Consider the following 19,988-nt stretch of genomic DNA (forward strand, 5'->3'; position numbering starts at 1 on the left):
TGTATCCAGTGAATATGGGGATGATAGAAATGATTACAGCATTATCTTAATAAGCTGTCACTGAATTAAATGGTATGCTCCAACTCTTTCTTCCAATCCAGAGAGACCAAGTCCTCCTGTGAACCTAAACTCCTCAGATCAGACTCAGTCATCAGTTCAGCTCACATGGGAACCTCCTCTGAAAGATGGAGGAGGCCCAATATTGGGCTATATAATAGAACAATGTGAAGAAGGAAAAGATAATTGGATTCGTTGCAATAAGAAACTTGTCCCCGAACTGACTTACAAGGTAGGGCATGTGTATCTAAAATAAATAGTCGGTAAATGATCATTGACTTAAACGTGTATGTATTTTACAAATATTGATTCATAATTTTAGGTTACTGGATTACAAAAAGGAAATAAATATTTATATCGAGTATCTGCAGAAAATGAAGCTGGTGTTTCAGATCCATCTGAAATTCTTGGTCCTCTAACTGCTGATGATGCATTTGGTAAATGGATATTTTATTTTTAGATTTGGGAATAGCACATAGCTACTTTGGGGTACCAGGGATTTAAATACAGTACTGGAAACTCATTAAGTTTTCTTTTTGGTAGTTGAACCAACAATGGATTTAAGTGCATTTAAAGATGGCCTGGAAGTTATTGTGCCAAATCCTATCAAGATCCTGGTTCCAAGTACAGGCTATCCAAGGCCAACTGCTACCTGGTCTTTTGGAGATAAAGTACTAGAAGCAGGAGACCGTGTGAAAATGAAAACCCTATCTGCCTATGCTGAGCTTATCATTTCTCCAAGTGAACGTCCAGACAAGGGCATTTACATGCTGAAGTTAGAAAATCGTGTGAAAGCAATTTCTGGGGAGATTGATGTCAGTGTAATTGGTAAGGAACGAAACTTTTGTGATCTAAGGTGATTTGACAGTATTAACAAATATTGGTTCAAGCTATTAATGACTTCTGACTGCATTTTTTTTTTTCCAGCTCGCCCAAGTGCACCCAAAGAACTGAAATTCGGTGAGATAACCCAGGACTCAGTACATTTGACTTGGGAACCACCAGATGATGATGGAGGAAGTCCATTAACCGGATATGTTGTTGAAAAGCGAGAAGTCAGCCGGAAAACATGGACTAAAGTGAGTTTTGAGCAGCAACTACAGAAAAGAGAGTGGGGGAAATCCCGAAATGTCGAGATGCCTTGCAAAGTTTTTATGTTTTTACCTTTACCTTGCTGAAAAAGTACCTAAAACTTTTTAAAATGTATTGATGCTAATGCTTCCTGAGGTAGTTCAACCAAGATTTGGTGTAATTGCCTCATTTTGTGAGCCTTACCAGATTTTCAACTAGGTTTATTAAAAAATAAAACAAAACTTACCTACTCAGTTGGTACCTGATAAGTACCCAATATGCCCTTTTAAGCTATAAGCCATTCTAAGGACACTAAGTACTTAACTCCCTGGTGGTCATACTTCTTCTCATGCCACTAAATTACCTTAGTTGGCCTAATCTGCCATTTTCTCTCCTCAGTTTATACCATTACTGTTTTTTACCTTAATTTATCATATTTCTAATAACCAAGCTGGTAGAAAGAATCAACACCTTATTTGCCGACTTTTTAATGTGTACAAACTATGAAGCAGTTCCACCTTACATTAGGCGTCAAATATTATTATGTCTTACTTCGCAATTTTTTCCTTAATATGAAATCAACCTAAGAATAATCCTTAGCATTCAAAACAACTTCCATTTGTAACTCTGCTCATGGTAAAAATATTTTGACTTAGGCAGAGTTTTTGAAAAACAGTTTATTAACTGTATTGCTTTGTCCCAGGTTATAGACTCTGTGAGCAACCTAGAATTCACAGTTGCTGATCTTGTTCAAGGAAGAGAATATTTATTTAAAGTCTGTGCTCGTAACAAGTGTGGCCCTGGAGAACCCGCATATGTTGATGAACCTGTAAATATGTCAGCTCCTGCAAGTGAGTACATTCTTGATATTTTCTTACGTAGCCTCTTGTTACCTGTTTTTGCTTTTATTTTTATTTATGTATGTATTTATTTATTTGGCCATGCCACACAGCTTGTGGGATCTTAGCTTCCTGACCAGGGATCGAACCCATGTACCCTGCACTGGAAGCACAGAGTCCTAACCACTGGACCACCAGGGAATTCCCACCTGTTTTTGCTTTTAGACCTGGAGTTGAAGTTATGGGGGAAAGACACAGGTTGGCAGTATGGAGATTTCATAGATGGCCTATCTAAGACTGACTCTCTCTTTAAAATGCTATAGCGGTACCTGACCCACCAGAGAATATTAAGTGGAGAGATCGAACAGCCAAGAGCATCTTCCTAACATGGGATCCACCTAAACATGATGGTGGTTCACGCATCAAAGGATATATAGTTGAAAAATGTCCACGTGGTTCTGATCGATGGGTCGCTTGTGGAGACCCAGTTGCAGAAACAAAGTAAGTTTTTAAATTATTTGGCACAAAAGTAAATATTTACTCTTACTAAAATGGGCTTTCTTTTGGAAAATCTAAATGTTAAGTTTAGAACTTCCTTGGTGTGCCTGATTTTTTTTTTTTTTTTTTTGCGGTACGCGGGCCTCTCACTGTTGTGGCCTCTCCCGTTGCAGAGCACAGGCTCTGGACGCGCAGGCTCAGTGGCCATGGCTCACGGGCCCAGCCGCTACGCGGCATGTGGGATCTTCCTGGACCGGGGCACAAACCCGTGTCCCCTGCATTGGCAGGCGGACTCTCAACCACTGCACCACCAGGGAAGCCCCTGCCTGTCTGATTTTTAAAAGTGCTGCTGAACTTACCCTTTAATCAAGGTTTTCATTAGTTAAAATGTTGAAGCAATCCAGAATTAATTTAAAGGATAGTATTATACCAGGGGTATGAATTTTGGAAATATTATGAATACTACACAATGGAACAGATTAAATGCATTAAGTAAAATATCCTATTTTGTTTTCTGACAGAATGGAAGTAACAGGTCTTGAAGAAGGCCAGTGGTATGCCTATCGTGTGAAGGCCTTGAACAGGCTAGGAGCTAGCAAGCCAAGCAAACCCACAGAAGAAATCCAGGCTGTGGACACACAGGGTACTTACTTTTGGTTTTTGCTTTATCAGTCAGACTTTTGACTTTAATTCTGCCCAAATTTGGTAACATCGTAAATAATCTTTTCCAATTCAGAGGCTCCAGAAATTTTCCTCGACGTGAAGCTCCTTGCGGGTCTCACTGTAAAAGCAGGAATTAAGATTGAACTTCCTGCCACTGTAACTGGCAAACCTGAACCTAAAGTAACCTGGACAAAGGCTGATATGCTTCTGAAGCAGGACAAAAGAATCACCATTGAAAACGTTCCTAAAAAATCCACAGTGACAATCGTGGATAGTAAGAGAAGTGACAGTGGCACATACATTATCGAGGCCATGAACGTCTGTGGTCGGGCCACCGCTGTGGTAGAAGTGAACGTCTTAGGTAAGGGAGGCTCTCGTTTTAAAAATGGGCAAACTCGTTCCAGCTACTTTTGAAAATAAAACATATTAAACAAATGCTTTTCTCTGAGTGTCTACTGTCATCCACAGATAAACCTGGACCCCCAGCTGCTTTAGACATCATGGAAGTGACCAACGAGTCATGTCTTCTCACATGGAACCCACCACGCGACGATGGCGGATCTAAAATCACAAACTATGTCGTGGAGAGAAGAGCGACCGACAGTGATATGTGGCACAAGCTCTCGTCAACTGTCAAGGATACAAAGTTCAAGGCAACCAAATTAACACCCAATAAAGAATACATCTTCAGAGTTGCTGCAGAAAACATGTACGGTGTCGGTGAGCCAGTTCAGGCCACTCCAATAACAGCCAAATATCAGTTTGGTAAGTTTCTTATTAATCAGGTGGCTAAAAAAATAAAAAAAAAGATACTTGTGTCAAAGTTGGATTTAGGTGTCATATTTATATACAGGACATATAACACATATGATTATCCTGTCTACAGATCCACCTGGACCTCCAACTCGCCTAGAACCTTCTGATATCACTAAGGATGCAGTGACCCTCACATGGTGTGAGCCAGATGATGATGGTGGCAGCCCCATCATGGGTTACTGGGTTGAAAGATTAGATCCTGATACTGATAAATGGGTTAGATGCAATAAGATGCCAATAAAGGATACAACATACAGGTACGCCCAAGCTCTCCATTAAGATGTCAAAAAAGCAGTGTATATAAATTTTCATTCTTTAGCATTCCTTTTGATTATACCTGATTATATATTACTATAAAATTTTAAATTATTTTTACTTATCTTTTCTATTACCACATAATTTCAAAAATGATATAAATTCCATTGGAGGGCACATTTCTTAATTTCTTACCATAAAATATAAACTGTCTGGAAGTTCCAAAGTGTTTGGTCCTCTAGTATATTATGGTAATGATTATTATTATAGATATTATAATGAGACTGGTACATGTGACCAAATCTAAAGTGTGTGACAGTTAAAAGGCAATTTTTAATTTATATTGAAATACTTCAGTTAAATATCCAAACCAGTTTTTCACAATTTAAATAAATTAGCTTCTTCTATGTGAAATAAACAGAGGTTTCTCCTTCTTATCGTGGTATTCAACTCACACTTTGTTCCTAATTCAGAGTGAAAGGTCTTACCAATAAGAAAAAATACAGATTCCGTGTGTTGGCTGAAAATCTTGCTGGACCTGGAAAAGCAAGCAGATCAACTGAGCCAATCTTAATAAAGGATCCCATAGGTATTATTCATATATTTTCTGTGATTATTTTGAAGCTTATATTAATTCCTTTTGGCAAACCTCAATAATGGTTTCATTTCATTGGCTTGCAGATCCTCCATGGCCCCCTGGAAAACCAACCGTGAAAGATGTAGGCAAAACATCATTAATGCTGAATTGGACAAAGCCAGAACACGACGGAGGGGCAAAGATCGATTCTTACGTCATTGAAATGCTAAAGACTGGAACAGAGGACTGGGTCCGAGTGGCCGAAGGGGTTCCCACCACCGAGCATTTGTTCCCAGGGCTCATGGAAGGGCAAGAATACTCATTCCGAGTTAGAGCTGTGAACAAGGCGGGCGAAAGTGAACCCAGCGAACCCAGTGACTCTGTGCTTTGCCGGGAGAAACTTTGTAAGTCACTCTTAATTATTTCATCCCTGCTATCTAATCTCTTAGTGACTACTAGAAAATTTAGTGAAGACTGAATATTGGACAATAAGAAATTGAATTTTTTTTTCCTTCAGATCCCCCATCACCACCTCGCTGGCTTGAAGTTATCAATATTACAAAAAACACAGCAGACCTAAAGTGGACAGTTCCTGAGAAAGATGGAGGGTCGCCCATCACCAACTACATTGTGGAAAAGAGAGATGTGAGGCGGAAAGGCTGGCAAACAGTGGACACAACTGTCAAGGACACCAAGTGCACAGTGACCCCACTGACCGAGGGTTCTTTATACGTGTTCCGAGTTGCTGCAGAAAATGCCATAGGACAGAGTGACTATTGTGAAGTCGAGGACTCTGTCCTGGCCAAAGACACCTTTAGTATGCTCTCTAACTTCATCTTTGTGACACCATTTGTAGTGGATTGTCACTTTTCTCCCTGGTTTTTCTAACCACTGAATATTTTGCTTTCAGCCACCCCTGGACCACCCTACGCTCTGACAGTGGTTGATGTGACGAAAGGACATGTTGACCTGAAGTGGGAACCACCTAAAAATGATGGTGGAAGACCAATACAGAGGTAGAATTTTAATTAACCCATAAAGAAAAATTTACATTCAGCTGAAAATTCTTTATTCATGCTCACGAAATGCTTTGTTATTTCAACAGATATGTCATTGAGAAGAAAGAAAAGTTAGGTACCCGTTGGGTGAAAGCTGCAAAGACCTCAGGACCTGACTGTAACTTTAAAGTAACTGATGTCATTGAAGGAACAGAGGTCCAGTTTCAGGTTCGGGCAGAGAATGAAGCTGGAGTTGGACACCCAAGCGAACCTACAGAAATCCTGAAAATTGAAGATCCAACAAGTAAGTAGTGTTGATTATACGAAGGATATTGTCTAGAGCTTGATGATGAGACTGTGGATGTGAATGTTTCACTCTCTTTTCAGGTCCTCCTTCACCTCCCCTTGATCTGCATGTGACTGATGCTGGGAGAAAGCATATTGCCATTGCTTGGAAGCCTCCAGAGAAAAATGGTGGAAGTCCTATTATAGGATACCATGTTGAAATGTGTCCAGTAGGCACTGAGAAATGGATGCGAGTTAATTCTCGCCCAATAAAAGACTTGAAATTCAAGGTTGAAGAAGGTGTTGTGCCCGACAAGGAGTATGTTCTGAGAGTGAGAGCCGTCAATGCTGTTGGTGTCAGTGAGCCATCTGAAATCTCCGAAAACGTGGTTGCCAAAGACCCAGACTGTAAGAACAGTTTCTTTTTATAATTAATAAAGTAGGCTTTACTCATGCACTGCATTTTGACACACCCTTTTTTTCCCCTTTTGGATTATCTCTTACAGGCAAGCCAACAATTGATCTGGAGACTCATGACATTGTCGTCATTGAAGGTGAAAAATTAAGCATTCCTGTTCCCTTCAGAGCTGTCCCAGTTCCAACCGTTAGCTGGCATAAAGATGGCAAAGAAGTTAAAGCAAGTGATAGATTAACAATGAAGAAGGATCACATCTCTGCACACCTTGAAGTTCCCAAGAGTGTCCATGCAGATGCTGGAGTTTACACCATTACCCTGGAGAATAAGCTCGGCTCAGCAACTGCCTCAATCAATGTCAAAGTCATAGGTAATCATTCTTTTGATGAAACACCGGACATTCTTCACCTGTTGGGAAAATTGGTTAACTCTGCAATGTTAGTATAAGTGGCTTCATGAGCTGGCCATTTGTAAATTAAGTGTCCTTTCAGATTATTTCTTCCCATATGAGAAGCAAAGCAATTCTGAAGAGATGAAATTGCTATTTAAACTAACTCTGATTACACTAATTTACTTCTGTTGTAATTATTTGCATGTGAAGTACTAATTTAAATAAAAGACATGGCACACCCAAAGAATGTTTAAATAACCAATATTCATTTATTAATTGTATTTGCATGTTTTCATAGTGTTCTCAACCAGGAGTGGTAACATTTTCTGCCCCCTTCCCCCCCACACATGGATGGTGTTTCGAAATTTGGGGGGCCATTTTTGCTTGGAACAAAGACTAAGGGGGAAGTTACTGACATTTAGTAATTGGGAGCCAAGGATGCAAAATGGCCTGCAATGTCCTACTCAGAGTGTGCTCTTAATATGCTGACTTTTCAGGTTACAATAATAATTGTCAATTTGATTTCTAATAGGACTACCTGGACCATGCAAAGATCTTAAAGCAAGTGATGTGACCAAGAGTTCTTGTAAATTAACCTGGGAACCTCCAGAATATGATGGTGGAAGCCCAATTCTTCATTACGTCCTAGAACGCAGAGAAGCTGGGAGGAGGACGTATATACCAGTCATGTCTGGTGAGAACAAACTGTCTTGGACTGTCAAAGATCTCATACCAAATGGTGAATACTTCTTCCGTGTTAAAGCTGTCAACAAGATTGGTGGAGGCGAATATATTGAACTGAAAAATCCAGTCATTGCTCAAGATCCAAAGCGTAAGTTTGAGCATGAATGTAATAGAGCTAAGAGTTAATATGCATTTTTTTTAAGAAGATGGGTTTCCCTATATTAACAGGTTTTTTCTTGTTCTTCAGAGCCCCCTGATCCACCTGTAGACGTTGAGGTACATAATCCTACTGCTGAGGCAATGACTATTACATGGAAGCCACCTTTGTATGATGGAGGGAGCAAGATAATGGGTTACATCATAGAGAAGATTGCTAAGGGTGAAGAGAGATGGAAGAGATGCAACGAACACCTGGTACCAGTCCTGACCTATACAGCAAAAGGCCTTGAAGAGGGAAAGGAATACCAATTCCGTGTGCGAGCAGAAAATGCTGCTGGTATTGGCGAACCTTCTCGGGCCACTCCTCCAACCAAAGCAGTAGATCCTATTGGTAAGCTGTGTTTAATGGGTTTGCCATTTTCCCATCGTAAAAGAAATGAGAATAAGGTTTTGTCAGATATTTTAATCAGAATTGAAAACAATTACTGTTTTTAATCATTGCAGATGCCCCGAAAGTCATTATGAGAACAAGCCTAGAAGTGAGACGAGGTGATGAAATAGCACTCGATGCAATTATTTCTGGGTCACCTTACCCAACTATTACGTGGCTAAAGGATGAAAATGTTATCACACCAGAGGAAATTAGGAAGCGGGTAGCACCCTTGGTTAGAAGGAAGAAGGGTGAAGAAGTTCAAGAAGAAGAACCATTTGTCCTGCCTCTGACACAGCGTTTGAGTATTGACAGTAGTAAAAAAGGAGAATCTCAGCTACGTGTCCGAGATTCTCTCCGACCTGATCATGGCCTGTTTATGATCAAAGCTGAAAATGACCATGGTATTGCAAAAGCTCCTTGTACCGTCAGTGTGCTAGGTAAGTAGGTAAAACTACACTTTCCAATGGAAGAAAGTTAATATAAGAGTTTTGCGGGCAGTTAATAGAAGTGGGAAATAGCTTCAGCAAGGTATCCTCGGTCCCAATTTTTTCTCCTGGCTATGTAAAAGAAATCAACTGACCTTGTTATTCATTAGCTAATGTGATACAAAGATAGACAGATGTAGAAAAAACAGAGGTTTATGTCACAGAAGCACACTGTGTTTAGAAGCTTAGAAGCACATTAAACATTTACATTTTCCAGTGCGACACAAAATTTTAACCACTTCTGTCTTTCAAAATATCAGATATACCAGGACCACCAATCAACTTTGTATTTGAAGATATTAGAAAGACCTCAGTCATCTGTAAATGGGAACCACCCCTTGATGATGGTGGCAGTGAAATTTTAAACTATACTTTGGAAAAGAAAGACAAGGCAAAACCTGACTCAGAATGGATTGTCATCACTTCAACACTTAGACATTGCAAATATTCAGTGACAAAGCTGATTGAAGGAAAAGAGTACCTCTTCCGTGTCAGAGCTGAAAATAGGTTTGGGCCTGGACCACCATGTGTCTCAAAGCCACTTACAGCTAAAGATCCATTTGGTAAGGGTCTTTAGCATTTCAACTTTGCCTTTTTATATGTTGGTATATACATTATCACAGCTTGTAAACTTGAATTTTCATGTCATGCTAGGGAATTAATTCAAATATGCCTTTTTAATTTTAATCAGAACCACCTGATGCACCCGATAAGCCCATTGTGGAAGATGTCACCAGTAACAGTATGCTAGTGAAATGGAATGAACCAAAAGATAATGGAAGCCCCATCTTGGGTTACTGGCTTGAAAAACGTGAGGTGAATAGCACACACTGGTCTCGTGTCAACCGAAACCTTCTGAATTCTTTGAAGACCAATGTAGAAGGCCTATTAGAGGGACTCACCTATGTCTTCAGAGTATGTGCCGAAAACGCAGCTGGACCTGGAAAGTTCAGTCCCCCCTCAGATCCCAAAACAGCACGTGATCCAATCTGTAAGTAATTCCTTAAGAAGAAAGTGGGGTATAGCATGGTCACTATAATTAACAGTACTGTTTTATATGCTTGAAAGTTGTTGAGAGTGTAGATCTTAAGTGTTATCAAAAAGTGGTAATTATGTGAGGGAGTGGTGGTGTTAACTAACATTATTGTGGCAATCATTTTGCAATATATACATGTATCAAATCGTCACACTGTACACCTTAAACTTACATGTGTTATATGTCAATAATATCTCAGTCAAGCTGGAAAAAAATCAAACTAAATACTAGCAATGACTATAGACAAATGTTGAGGTTGCAATGTAAGATTTTAAACATCTGTATTTATAACTTAAAAGCTTCACAAAGCAATAATTACCCATATTACATGCAACACACTGTGGGAAAAAAAAGGGGTCACGTAAGCTACTGCACATTTTAAAACCATCAGTGAGTTGTTTTTTTAAAATAAATTTATTTATTTATTTATTGGCTGCATTGGGTCTTCGGTGCTGAGTGCAGGCTTTCTCTAGTTGCGGCGAGCGGGGGCTACTCTTTGTTGCGGTGAGTGGGCTTCTCATTGGAGTGGCTCCTCTTGTTGTGGAGCACAGGCTCTAGGCACACGGGCTTCAGCAGTTATGGCACGTGGGCTCAGTAGTTAGTTGTGGCTCATGGGCTCTAGAGCACAGGCTCAGTAGTTGTGGCACACAGGCTTAGTTGCTCTGTGGCATGTGGGATCCTCCCAGACCAGGGCTCGAACCCGTGTTCCCTGCATTGGCAGGCAGATTCTTAACCACTGTGCCGCCAGGGAAGTACCCATCATCAGTGAGTTTTAATTTCTGTGTCTGCATTCATTCTAGCTCCACCTGGGCCACCTGTCCCAAGAGTCAATGACACAAGTTCCACAACTATTGAACTAGCATGGGAACCCCCAGCTTTCAATGGTGGTGGGGAAATTGTTGGCTACTTTGTTGATAAGCAGCTGGTTGGCACAAATGAATGGTCCCGCTGCACAGAGAAGATGATCAAGGCCCGTGAGTACACTGTCAAAGAAATCCGAGAGGGTGCCGATTACAAACTTCGAGTGAGCGCTGTCAACGCTGCAGGTGAAGGACCGCCTGGAGAAACAGAACCCGTTACTGTGGCTGAACCACAAGGTACTTAAAAGTTACATAAATAAGATGATGGATATTTTCCCAGTATGAGATTTTTTTTTTCCATCTTTCTTGGGCTAATGTATGACTGTTCTCTTTCAACAGAGCCTCCAAACGTGGAACTAGATGTTTCTGTCAGGGCTGGGATACAGATCGTGGCTGGGAAGACTCTCAGAATTCCAGCTGTGGTAACTGGTCGTCCAGTGCCAACAAAAGTGTGGACCATAGAAGAAGGAGAGCTGGATAAAGACCGTGTTGAAATAGAGAACGTTGGAACCAAATCTGAACTAATTATCAAGAATGCATTAAGAAAAGATCATGGCAGATATGTGATTACAGCTACCAATAGCTGTGGTTCTAAATTTGCAGCAGCCCGGGTAGAAGTTTTTGGTAAGGAATATTACATGGATTTCCACAGGATTTTTCCTAAGTGATACTATCTTATTGCATTGATTTTTTTGTTGCCGTTTTATTTTTCAGATGTCCCTGGTCCAGTTCTTGATTTGAAACCCGTTGTAACAAACAGAAAAATGTGTCTGCTTAACTGGTCTGATCCAGCAGATGATGGAGGAAGTGATATCACGGGCTTTATTATTGAAAGAAAGGATGCTAAGATGCATACTTGGAGACAACCAATAGAGACTGAGAGGTCTAAATGTGACATCACAGGTCTCCTTGAGGGACAAGAATATATGTACCGTGTGATTGCCAAGAACAAGTTTGGCTGTGGCCCTCCTGTTGAAATAGGACCAATTCTTGCAGTTGACCCACTAGGTAAAAAAGAAGGTTTTCACTGTGTATATAAAGTAAATACTGATTGCTTCTAGTTATGTCACTTATGTATAGAGCTTTATGGCTTCAAACTCCCAACAGTCTCAAGATCTATAGCTGGAATAATGAGAAAGTAATGAGAAAGGTAAACTAAATAACTACCAGCAACTTTATACCATGTTTACAATAATTTCAATGTAATTTTTGCACAAAACTGGGCATGGTTTTGTGTGCTGAAAAACCTGAATCACTGGAGCTTAGCATAACCTAAAAATAGTTTAGAAATATTACATCTTAGTAAGAAAATACACTGGAGTAATTAATTTAATAGTCCAGTAGTCAAAGAGAGTTCACTGTTTTTGAAAGATTACAGGACAGAAAACTGCCTTAGCGTAAATGCTTTAGTCTTTCTTTAGCCCCTCAAGTGGTCCCCAGACTGGAAGGATGAGGGGACACCAAAACCAGAAAGAGCCACCAAAGAATGGAAACCCAAAGGAGATCTCCTCGACCCGTATAAACAAATAGGAAGCCCTAATATTACACACACTTGATAATGCATGCTGACATCCCATCCTAGAAAGCCAAGTCTTTGAGGATGCCCCGTTCCCCAAGAGACAGAGGAGTTATTCCTCCACCACCACCACCCAAAAACAGGAACAAAATTACCTCCTCACTGTAACAGCTCATCTCAAAATGTCTACTACAGCTCAGGTTGTGCCAGAAAGAACAGAACAGAGTTGGACTTCTACCACTAAGCTCTGCTTCTGGTTGAGATAACAGTCAAGAGTGGATTGGGTCTAGTTTCACCATGCAAAGCTTATTCTTTCTATCTTGTCCTTCAGGACACAAAACTACAGCAGCATTACATAAATTCTCTTTCCACCCCCTGTTAAACCCACACTTGAGGCAACATGGTCCAAAGTGTGTTCAGTAGACATATCCATTTTCTGTTAATAAGAAAGGAACACTTGCTCTCAGCTGGTCACTCAAAGCAAAACTTCACAGACAGCCCTCCTAGGTCATTAAAATTAGAAGCTTTCCCACTGACAGAGGTAAAATATCTAAAATGCTAAATATAAAAAAGCATACATGCACCTCAATTTTTAATCAATAATCTTGACTATAGAGTTTACTAAGAGAAATTCTGACTATATGAATGCCTATAATTCTGTTGACTGAGATATTCTGAGGATTTTAAAGACAGATGCAACAATATGCCAAACAGAAACCTATTTTTCACATAATTAATCCGAATTGAAATGTGATTTCTTACATGAATACTTATTTCATTCTTGTCATTTCAACCTGCCTCTGGTTAAAGGTCCTCCAACGTCTCCCGAGAGGCTGACATATACGGAAAGGACCAAGTCCACTATCAACCTTGACTGGAAAGAGCCCCGCAGTAATGGTGGCTGCCCCATCCAAGGCTATATCATTGAAAAACGGCGTCATGACAAACCTGACTTTGAAAGAGTTAACAAGCGACTCTGTCCAACCACATCTCTTCTAGTTGAAGATCTTGATGAACACCAAATGTATGAGTTCCGTGTCAAGGCCGTCAACGAAATTGGTGAAAGCGAACCATCCCTGCCTCTTAATGTGGTCATACAAGATGATGAAGGTGTTGAATCTGAACATAATAATCATTTTAATGCACTTTATCTCATACGTTGAGCAAACATCCTTATGACTTTGCTATTTTTTTTCCCCTTTCCCTTCTCTTTGCAGTGCCTCCAACTATTAAGTTGCGCCTGTCTGTTCGAGGAGACACCATCAAAGTTAAGGTGGGAGAGCCTGTTAACATCCCTGCAGATGTGACAGGCCTTCCAATGCCTAAAATTGAGTGGTCCAAGAATGAAACTGTGATTGAAAAACCCACCGATGCACTTAAGATAACCAAGGAAGAAGTATCCCGAAGTGAGGCAAAGACTGAGCTTAGCATTCCCAAAGCAACCCGGGAGGACAAAGGCACTTACACGGTGACTGCTTCTAATCGCCTTGGCTCAGTGTTCCGAAATGTCCATGTTGAAGTATACGGTAAGTGACACGCTTTCTTATAAAAAAAAGAAATCCAGTGTCTGTTTAAGAATTTGCTTCTCAATCTCCTCCTTTGGTTCCTTTTCAGATCGTCCGTCCCCACCAAGAAATCTTGCTGTTGTTGACATTAAAGCTGAATCTTGCCACTTAACGTGGGATGCCCCTCTAGACAATGGTGGGGGTGAAATCACCCATTATGTCATTGACAAACGCGATGCAAGCAGGAAGAAAGCTGAATGGGAAGAAGTCACCAACACTGCTGTAGAGAGGAGATATGGGGTAAACTCTTCTAAGTATTTTCTTATGCACACTTAAAGGACATAACTCTGAATTAACATCATTCTAGCATGACCTTGGAATTTAATGATTAAACTCAAAACCACACACAAAAAGCTTAAGTATAGTTTTTAGCATCTTGCACATAAAGCCACTTAGTAAATACTTTGATATACAGATCCTCTTTTACTTGAGAGAGCCACTATTAGGTGCAATAAATTTACACATTCTCATTTTAAAAGACTTTCTCCATGTTTGAGTGCAGAAACTCAGATAACTGAGTTTATAGAAGTATTTCTTTTTACAGTTTTCCCTACCAAAATAACTGGAATTTTAAAACAAGTGAAAATCAATGTAAGTATATTGTTTTTAAGAAATTATTGTTCATCTGATTTCTAGATCTGGAAACTTATCCCCAATGGTCAGTATGAGTTCCGAGTTAGGGCAGTGAATAAATATGGAACCAGCGATGAATGCAAATCAGATAAAGTGGTCATTCAAGATCCTTATCGCACTCCTGGACCTCCGGGAAAGCCAGTAGTTTTGGAGCGCACCAAAGGGTCGATGCTAGTGAGCTGGACTCCTCCTCTGGACAACGGTGGCTCTCCAATTACTGGCTACTGGCTGGAGAAGAGAGAAGAGGGAGGTGCCTACTGGTCACGTGTTAGCCGAGCACCGATAACCAAAGTGGGATTGAAAGGCGTGGAATTTAATGTTCCCCGTTTGATTGAAGGTGTTAAATACCAGTTCAGAGCGATGGCAATAAATGCTGCAGGAGTTGGCTCTCCCAGTGAACCATCAGACCTAGCTGTTGCAGGAGATCCCATATGTAAGTATGCTTCCATTTCTGGAATTTATCAAGGGCAAAGCCACTAAATGGATAGCTCTGCTCTTAAAGTTCTTGTATATTTCTATGCCAAATTATTTCACTTATTAAAATAAAGTTTCATACTTATATAGACTATCAGAAGTATATATGTATGTGTGTATACATATACACACTATGCACACATATCTAATATGTACATATACATGTATATGCATACACATACATACAAAAACTCATACAGTGTTTAAACACTTAGATTAAATCTAGTATTGTATGAGGAATCACAATAATAAAGACCCTGGACTATAAGCTCCTCTCTGCTCCCATACCTTAAATAAACCTCTCTCTCATTAATTAGCTACTGTGGAAATTATCTCCCTCACTAAACAGTCAGACCCTCCAGTAGGAGTTCAACAAAAGCAAAAGGTTGTTAAATTTTCAATAGTATATATTGAATAAAGATATAAGATCTTCAAGCACAGTCTGTGAGGTCAAATAAAAGAAAAAAACAATTCTGAAAGATCTATGAGCAGATCGGTTCAAAAATTAAAATACCATGACCTTAATGATTAATTTCATTTGCTATATAAATGGATTTTCTGTGGGAAAAAAAAATTCAGCTGTTTGTTCAAAAGACTTAAAATAATCTAAGTTCTATACAGAGCATATATAAAAAATGAATTAGTCATTCATCCTGCAAGCTGGTAGTAAACATATGCTATGTGCAAAGAGCTGTCCTAGGCACTGGAGAGGAAAGAGCTATGGTTAAAAAGATGAATGGAGTAAAAGAATTTCCGTAATCGTAAAGCACTGTCAGAAATGTGATGGGTTGTCACCCGATTAGGGACAGGGTCAACGGCTACAGTAAAGGGCTTAAGATTAGTTTGTGTTCAAAGGTTTACCAGCTAATGATGAAATCATTTTTTAATCTTAATTTTATGGTAGGTTAAATTAAAATAAGCTTTTAGTAGAGAATATTGCAGAATCTCTTCAAAGGGACCTCAAAAGTAAAATAGCTTTTCACCAATTGTGTGTAAATAGAATATTTCTCTATCTAGAGCTAGTCAGTAATCTTTCTACTCCCAGTTAGTTGTTTGCTTTCTTTGTTTCAGCATTAATGCTAAATGAAGATAGATTTTCTTATATTTCTCTTCTCTAGAAGGTAATTTATTCCTTTGGCATTCCTATTTTAATATTTTAATAGATTAAAAATAAGATATGGTCAGGTATAGTAAAACATTCTTATAGTATATAAATCTATCATCCCACCAGCTTCAAAATCTGACTTTTTTTAATTTATTTTTTTATTAGATCCACCTGGGCCACCTTCTCGCCCAGAGGTCAAAGATAAAACAAAGTCAAGCATCTCACTAGCGTGGAAACCTCCAGCCAAAGATGGTGGCAGTCCGATCAAAGGATACATTGTAGAAATGCAAGAAGAAGGTACTACTGACTGGAAAAGCGTAAACGAACCAGACAAACTTCTAACTACCTGTGAATGTGTGGTGCCGAATTTGAAAGAGCTCAGGAAGTACAGATTCCGAGTGAAAGCTGTCAATGAAGCTGGTGAATCTGAACCAAGTGATACAACTGGAGAGATCCCTGCCACTGATATTCAAGGTACTAGTCCTTAATCCATTTATGTATTCATCTTTTGATCTTATTATGAAACTGATTCATTTGTTGAAGACATCTCAATTACGTTTTTGAAAAAGCTGTGCTAAATCCTGTTATATTATCCATGGTATTACAGAGGTACCAGAAATTTTCATTGACATTGGAGCACAAGACTGTCTGATTTGTCAAGCTGGCACACAGATTAGGATTCCTGCTGTCATCAAGGGACGCCCAACACCAAAATCATCTTGGGAATTTGATGGAAAGGCAAAGAAGGCAATGAAGGTAAGAAAATTATAATTCTCTGCATCTCCCATTGACTCACTCTAAGGAATATTTACACTATAACTGACTATCTTCTTTTCTAATAGGATGGGGTTCATGACATACCTGAAGATGCACAGGTAAAAAACAAAAAACTGAAATGATTCAGAATCGGACTGACTTCAATACTACTATGATTTCATTCAGTGTATGACTGCTATTTTCTTTGTACAGCTGGAGACTGCTGAAAACTCATCCGTAATTATTATTCCGGAATGTAAACGATCTCATTCAGGCAAATACAGCATCACAGCCAAGAACAAAGCAGGACAAAAGACTGCAAATTGCAGAGTTAAAGTCATGGGTAAGAAAGACTTTAAAAGTTATTATGGAATAAGAACAAATTATTTTAAACAGGGCACCACTGTTTATATTGGGATTTGCATCCAACAGATGTACCAGGGCCACCCAAAGATCTGAAAGTCAGTGACATCACAAGGGGTAGTTGCAGGCTTACATGGAAGATGCCGGATGATGATGGAGGAGACAGGATCAAAGGCTATGTTATCGAGAAGAGGACTATTGATGGAAAAGCTTGGACTAAAGTCAATCCAAACTGTGGAAGCACTTCATTTGTAGTTCCTGACCTCATCTCTGAACAGCAATACTTCTTCCGCGTGCGGGCACAAAACCGTTTTGGTATTGGTGCTCCCGTGGAAACCATTCAGAGGACCACTGCCAGAGATCCAATATGTAAGTTTTTAAGTCTAAGATTAAAGTAGCTTCCTAAACTTGAAATGTATTGTTATAAATAATGATTAATACTTTCTTTAACTATTTTTAAAGATCCTCCTGATCCCCCTATTAAACTCAAGATTGGCCTCATAACAAAGAACACAGTACATCTGTCATGGAAACCCCCAAAGAATGATGGGGGCTCCCCGGTCACCCACTATATTGTTGAGTGTCTTGCGTGGGATCCTACTGGGACAAAGAAAGAAGCATGGAAACAGTGCAATAAGCGCGATGTGGAAGAACTGGAGTTTACGGTGGAAGACCTGGTAGAGGGTGGGGAATATGAATTCAGAGTCAAAGCTGTCAATGCCGCAGGAGTCAGCAAACCTTCAGCCACTGTTGGCCCCGTGACTGTCAAAGACCAGACATGTAAGTACCAATGGGTTATCTATCAGAGAATGTCCTCTTCGTGAATGCCTTCCTAGATACTCAAGAACAGTCCAAAATAAAGAGATGTCTCTGTACGTCAGAAGCTACCACGGGTTCAGTCTGGACGTGGGCCCATTACCCAATCACTCATGCCCTCAACTTGCACAGAATTATCATATTTCCATATATATTACCTTTCCCTTACTGAAAGGAGATACTGTTTGGAATTTCCTTACTCGAATTTTTCTCCATGGCAGGCTGTTTTACTTACCAGAAATTAAAACAGTTCCTCTGCATGCTCCTCAAAAAGGGCAGAAAGTAACCAATTATTTGCTTAGCAACTGCTGAGACCCATTTATCTTCACAATCGAGTTTCTTTTTCTTAAGTAGAAACTTATATACCATCACAGCCATGAATAATCTGGGAACAGCATCAAAGGAAATGAGACTGAATGTCCTTGGCAAAGGTTACGTGGTTTTATTAAAACTACATGATTTTCTCTATTTGAGAAAAAGATATATCTACTTTAAGAGATAAAATATCCACACAAATATGGTAATAATTCTTCCTCTCGTTATTGTTGCCATCATTACTGCTGTGTATTTGTTAGTTCTCTCTTCTAAATATAGGAAAGCTGTAGTCACTACTCCCTGTGCATATTCTTACACTAAATTCATGAAAAATGGAAAATTGCTTTGCCTCTATTAGCAGTTAGTTATATTTCTTAAAAGGGGAATTCATCTCAGAACGAACAAAGTAGGTCCCCTCATTAACTCTGCATAAATATTAGGGAATATCATGAAAGAACTCCCAAGTCTAAGATACTATAGTTTCACTTCTCTCTGCCCTTTTTCAATATCTACAATCATAATGATGCCAGGTAAGAGAGAGACAGTAGGTGATACATAGCCACATGTAGATCAATAAAGGATGAGGACCACATATGCCTGTTCCCTAAACTGGTGTAAATTAGCTGAAGACAGATCTGTTCTTTATGTCAGGTAGGGCTATAAAGCCTGCTTATAGTAGATCAAATAACTTTATCATCACTGTGAATTCTACTTTCGATGCTTTAGTGTTTTTTTTTATGTTCCTAATGACAACGTTTTTTTTTTTAAATAATCTAGGCCCACCTTCAATTGAGCTAAAAGAATTCATGGAGGTTGAAGAAGGAACTGATGTTAGCATCGTGGCCAAAATTAAAGGTGTGCCATTCCCGACACTAACCTGGTTTAAAGCTCCTCCAAGGAAGCCTGATAACAAAGAACCTGTTGTCTACGACACCCATGTCAACAAACTGGTGGTGGATGATACCTGCACTCTAGTGATTCCACAGTCTCGCAGGAGTGACACTGGCTTATATACCATCACAGCTGCGAATAATCTGGGAACAGCATCAAAGGAAATGAGGCTGAATGTCCTTGGTAAAGATTACATTGTTTTATTAAAACTACATAGTTTTCTGTCCATAAATGTAATATCTGTCTTTAAGATCATTGTCCTAATAAAGTTTTCTTTTTTTAAACCATTTTAGGTCGCCCTGGCCCTCCAGTGGGACCAATAAAGTTCGAATCTATTTCAGCAGATCAAATGACACTATCTTGGCTTCCACCTAAAGATGATGGTGGGTCTAAGATTACAAACTACGTAATTGAGAAAAGAGAAGCTAACAGGAAGACATGGGTGCATGTCTCCAGCGAACCTAAAGAGTGCACATACACAATTCCAAAATTGCTAGAAGACCATGAATATGTATTCCGAATCATGGCCCAGAATAAATATGGCATTGGGGAACCTCTTGACAGTGAACCAGAAACAGCAAGAAACCTCTTCTGTAAGTAGGACATGTTTCACATTCAAAGTCATTCTTATTTGTGTTTTTCAAAATTTCTTATAAATCACTGTGATTTTTGTCACAGCTGTCCCTGGAGCACCAGATAAACCAACAGTTAGCAGTGTGACTCGAAACTACATGACTGTCAACTGGGAAGAGCCAGAATACGATGGAGGCTCTCCTGTTACAGGATACTGGCTAGAAATGAAAGACACCACTTCAAAGAGATGGAAGAGAGTTAACCGAGATCCTATCAAAGTCATGACTTTGGGTGTTTCTTATAAAGTGACTGGTCTTATTGAAGGTTCTGATTATCAATTCCGGGTATACGCAATCAATGCTGCTGGTGTGGGTCCAGCAAGTCTGCCATCAGACCCAGTGACTGCTAGAGATCCCACTGGTAAGCCTTAAAACCATTCTTCCCCCCCCCCCCCCGCCA

The 19,988-nt window shown here is 39.6% G+C and overlaps 1 protein-coding gene across 1 annotated transcript in view; it reads left to right on the top strand.

Moving 5' to 3' along the window:
- The window catches only part of TTN (titin), a 279,722-nt gene that overhangs the window by 187,623 nt on the left and 72,111 nt on the right, over positions 1 to 19,988 (top strand). Inside the window, 38 exon segments of the mRNA XM_060302200.1 lie at positions 102 to 289; positions 380 to 494; positions 601 to 885; positions 985 to 1,136; positions 1,832 to 1,979; positions 2,291 to 2,468; positions 2,987 to 3,108; positions 3,202 to 3,489; positions 3,597 to 3,893; positions 4,015 to 4,201; positions 4,673 to 4,788; positions 4,881 to 5,180; positions 5,294 to 5,593; positions 5,687 to 5,792; positions 5,882 to 6,078; positions 6,162 to 6,467; positions 6,566 to 6,844; positions 7,398 to 7,697; positions 7,797 to 8,099; positions 8,213 to 8,578; positions 8,887 to 9,189; positions 9,318 to 9,617; positions 10,463 to 10,759; positions 10,862 to 11,146; positions 11,237 to 11,530; positions 12,849 to 13,148; positions 13,256 to 13,564; positions 13,653 to 13,843; positions 14,240 to 14,669; positions 15,981 to 16,289; positions 16,423 to 16,571; positions 16,658 to 16,690; positions 16,785 to 16,914; positions 17,004 to 17,303; positions 17,397 to 17,714; positions 18,843 to 19,139; positions 19,250 to 19,549; positions 19,635 to 19,949. Coding sequence (XP_060158183.1) covers positions 102 to 289; positions 380 to 494; positions 601 to 885; positions 985 to 1,136; positions 1,832 to 1,979; positions 2,291 to 2,468; positions 2,987 to 3,108; positions 3,202 to 3,489; positions 3,597 to 3,893; positions 4,015 to 4,201; positions 4,673 to 4,788; positions 4,881 to 5,180; positions 5,294 to 5,593; positions 5,687 to 5,792; positions 5,882 to 6,078; positions 6,162 to 6,467; positions 6,566 to 6,844; positions 7,398 to 7,697; positions 7,797 to 8,099; positions 8,213 to 8,578; positions 8,887 to 9,189; positions 9,318 to 9,617; positions 10,463 to 10,759; positions 10,862 to 11,146; positions 11,237 to 11,530; positions 12,849 to 13,148; positions 13,256 to 13,564; positions 13,653 to 13,843; positions 14,240 to 14,669; positions 15,981 to 16,289; positions 16,423 to 16,571; positions 16,658 to 16,690; positions 16,785 to 16,914; positions 17,004 to 17,303; positions 17,397 to 17,714; positions 18,843 to 19,139; positions 19,250 to 19,549; positions 19,635 to 19,949 — 9,393 coding nt within the window.

This window comes from Globicephala melas, chromosome 7, assembly GCF_963455315.2.
Source record: "Globicephala melas chromosome 7, mGloMel1.2, whole genome shotgun sequence".
NCBI lineage: Eukaryota > Metazoa > Chordata > Mammalia > Artiodactyla > Delphinidae > Globicephala > Globicephala melas.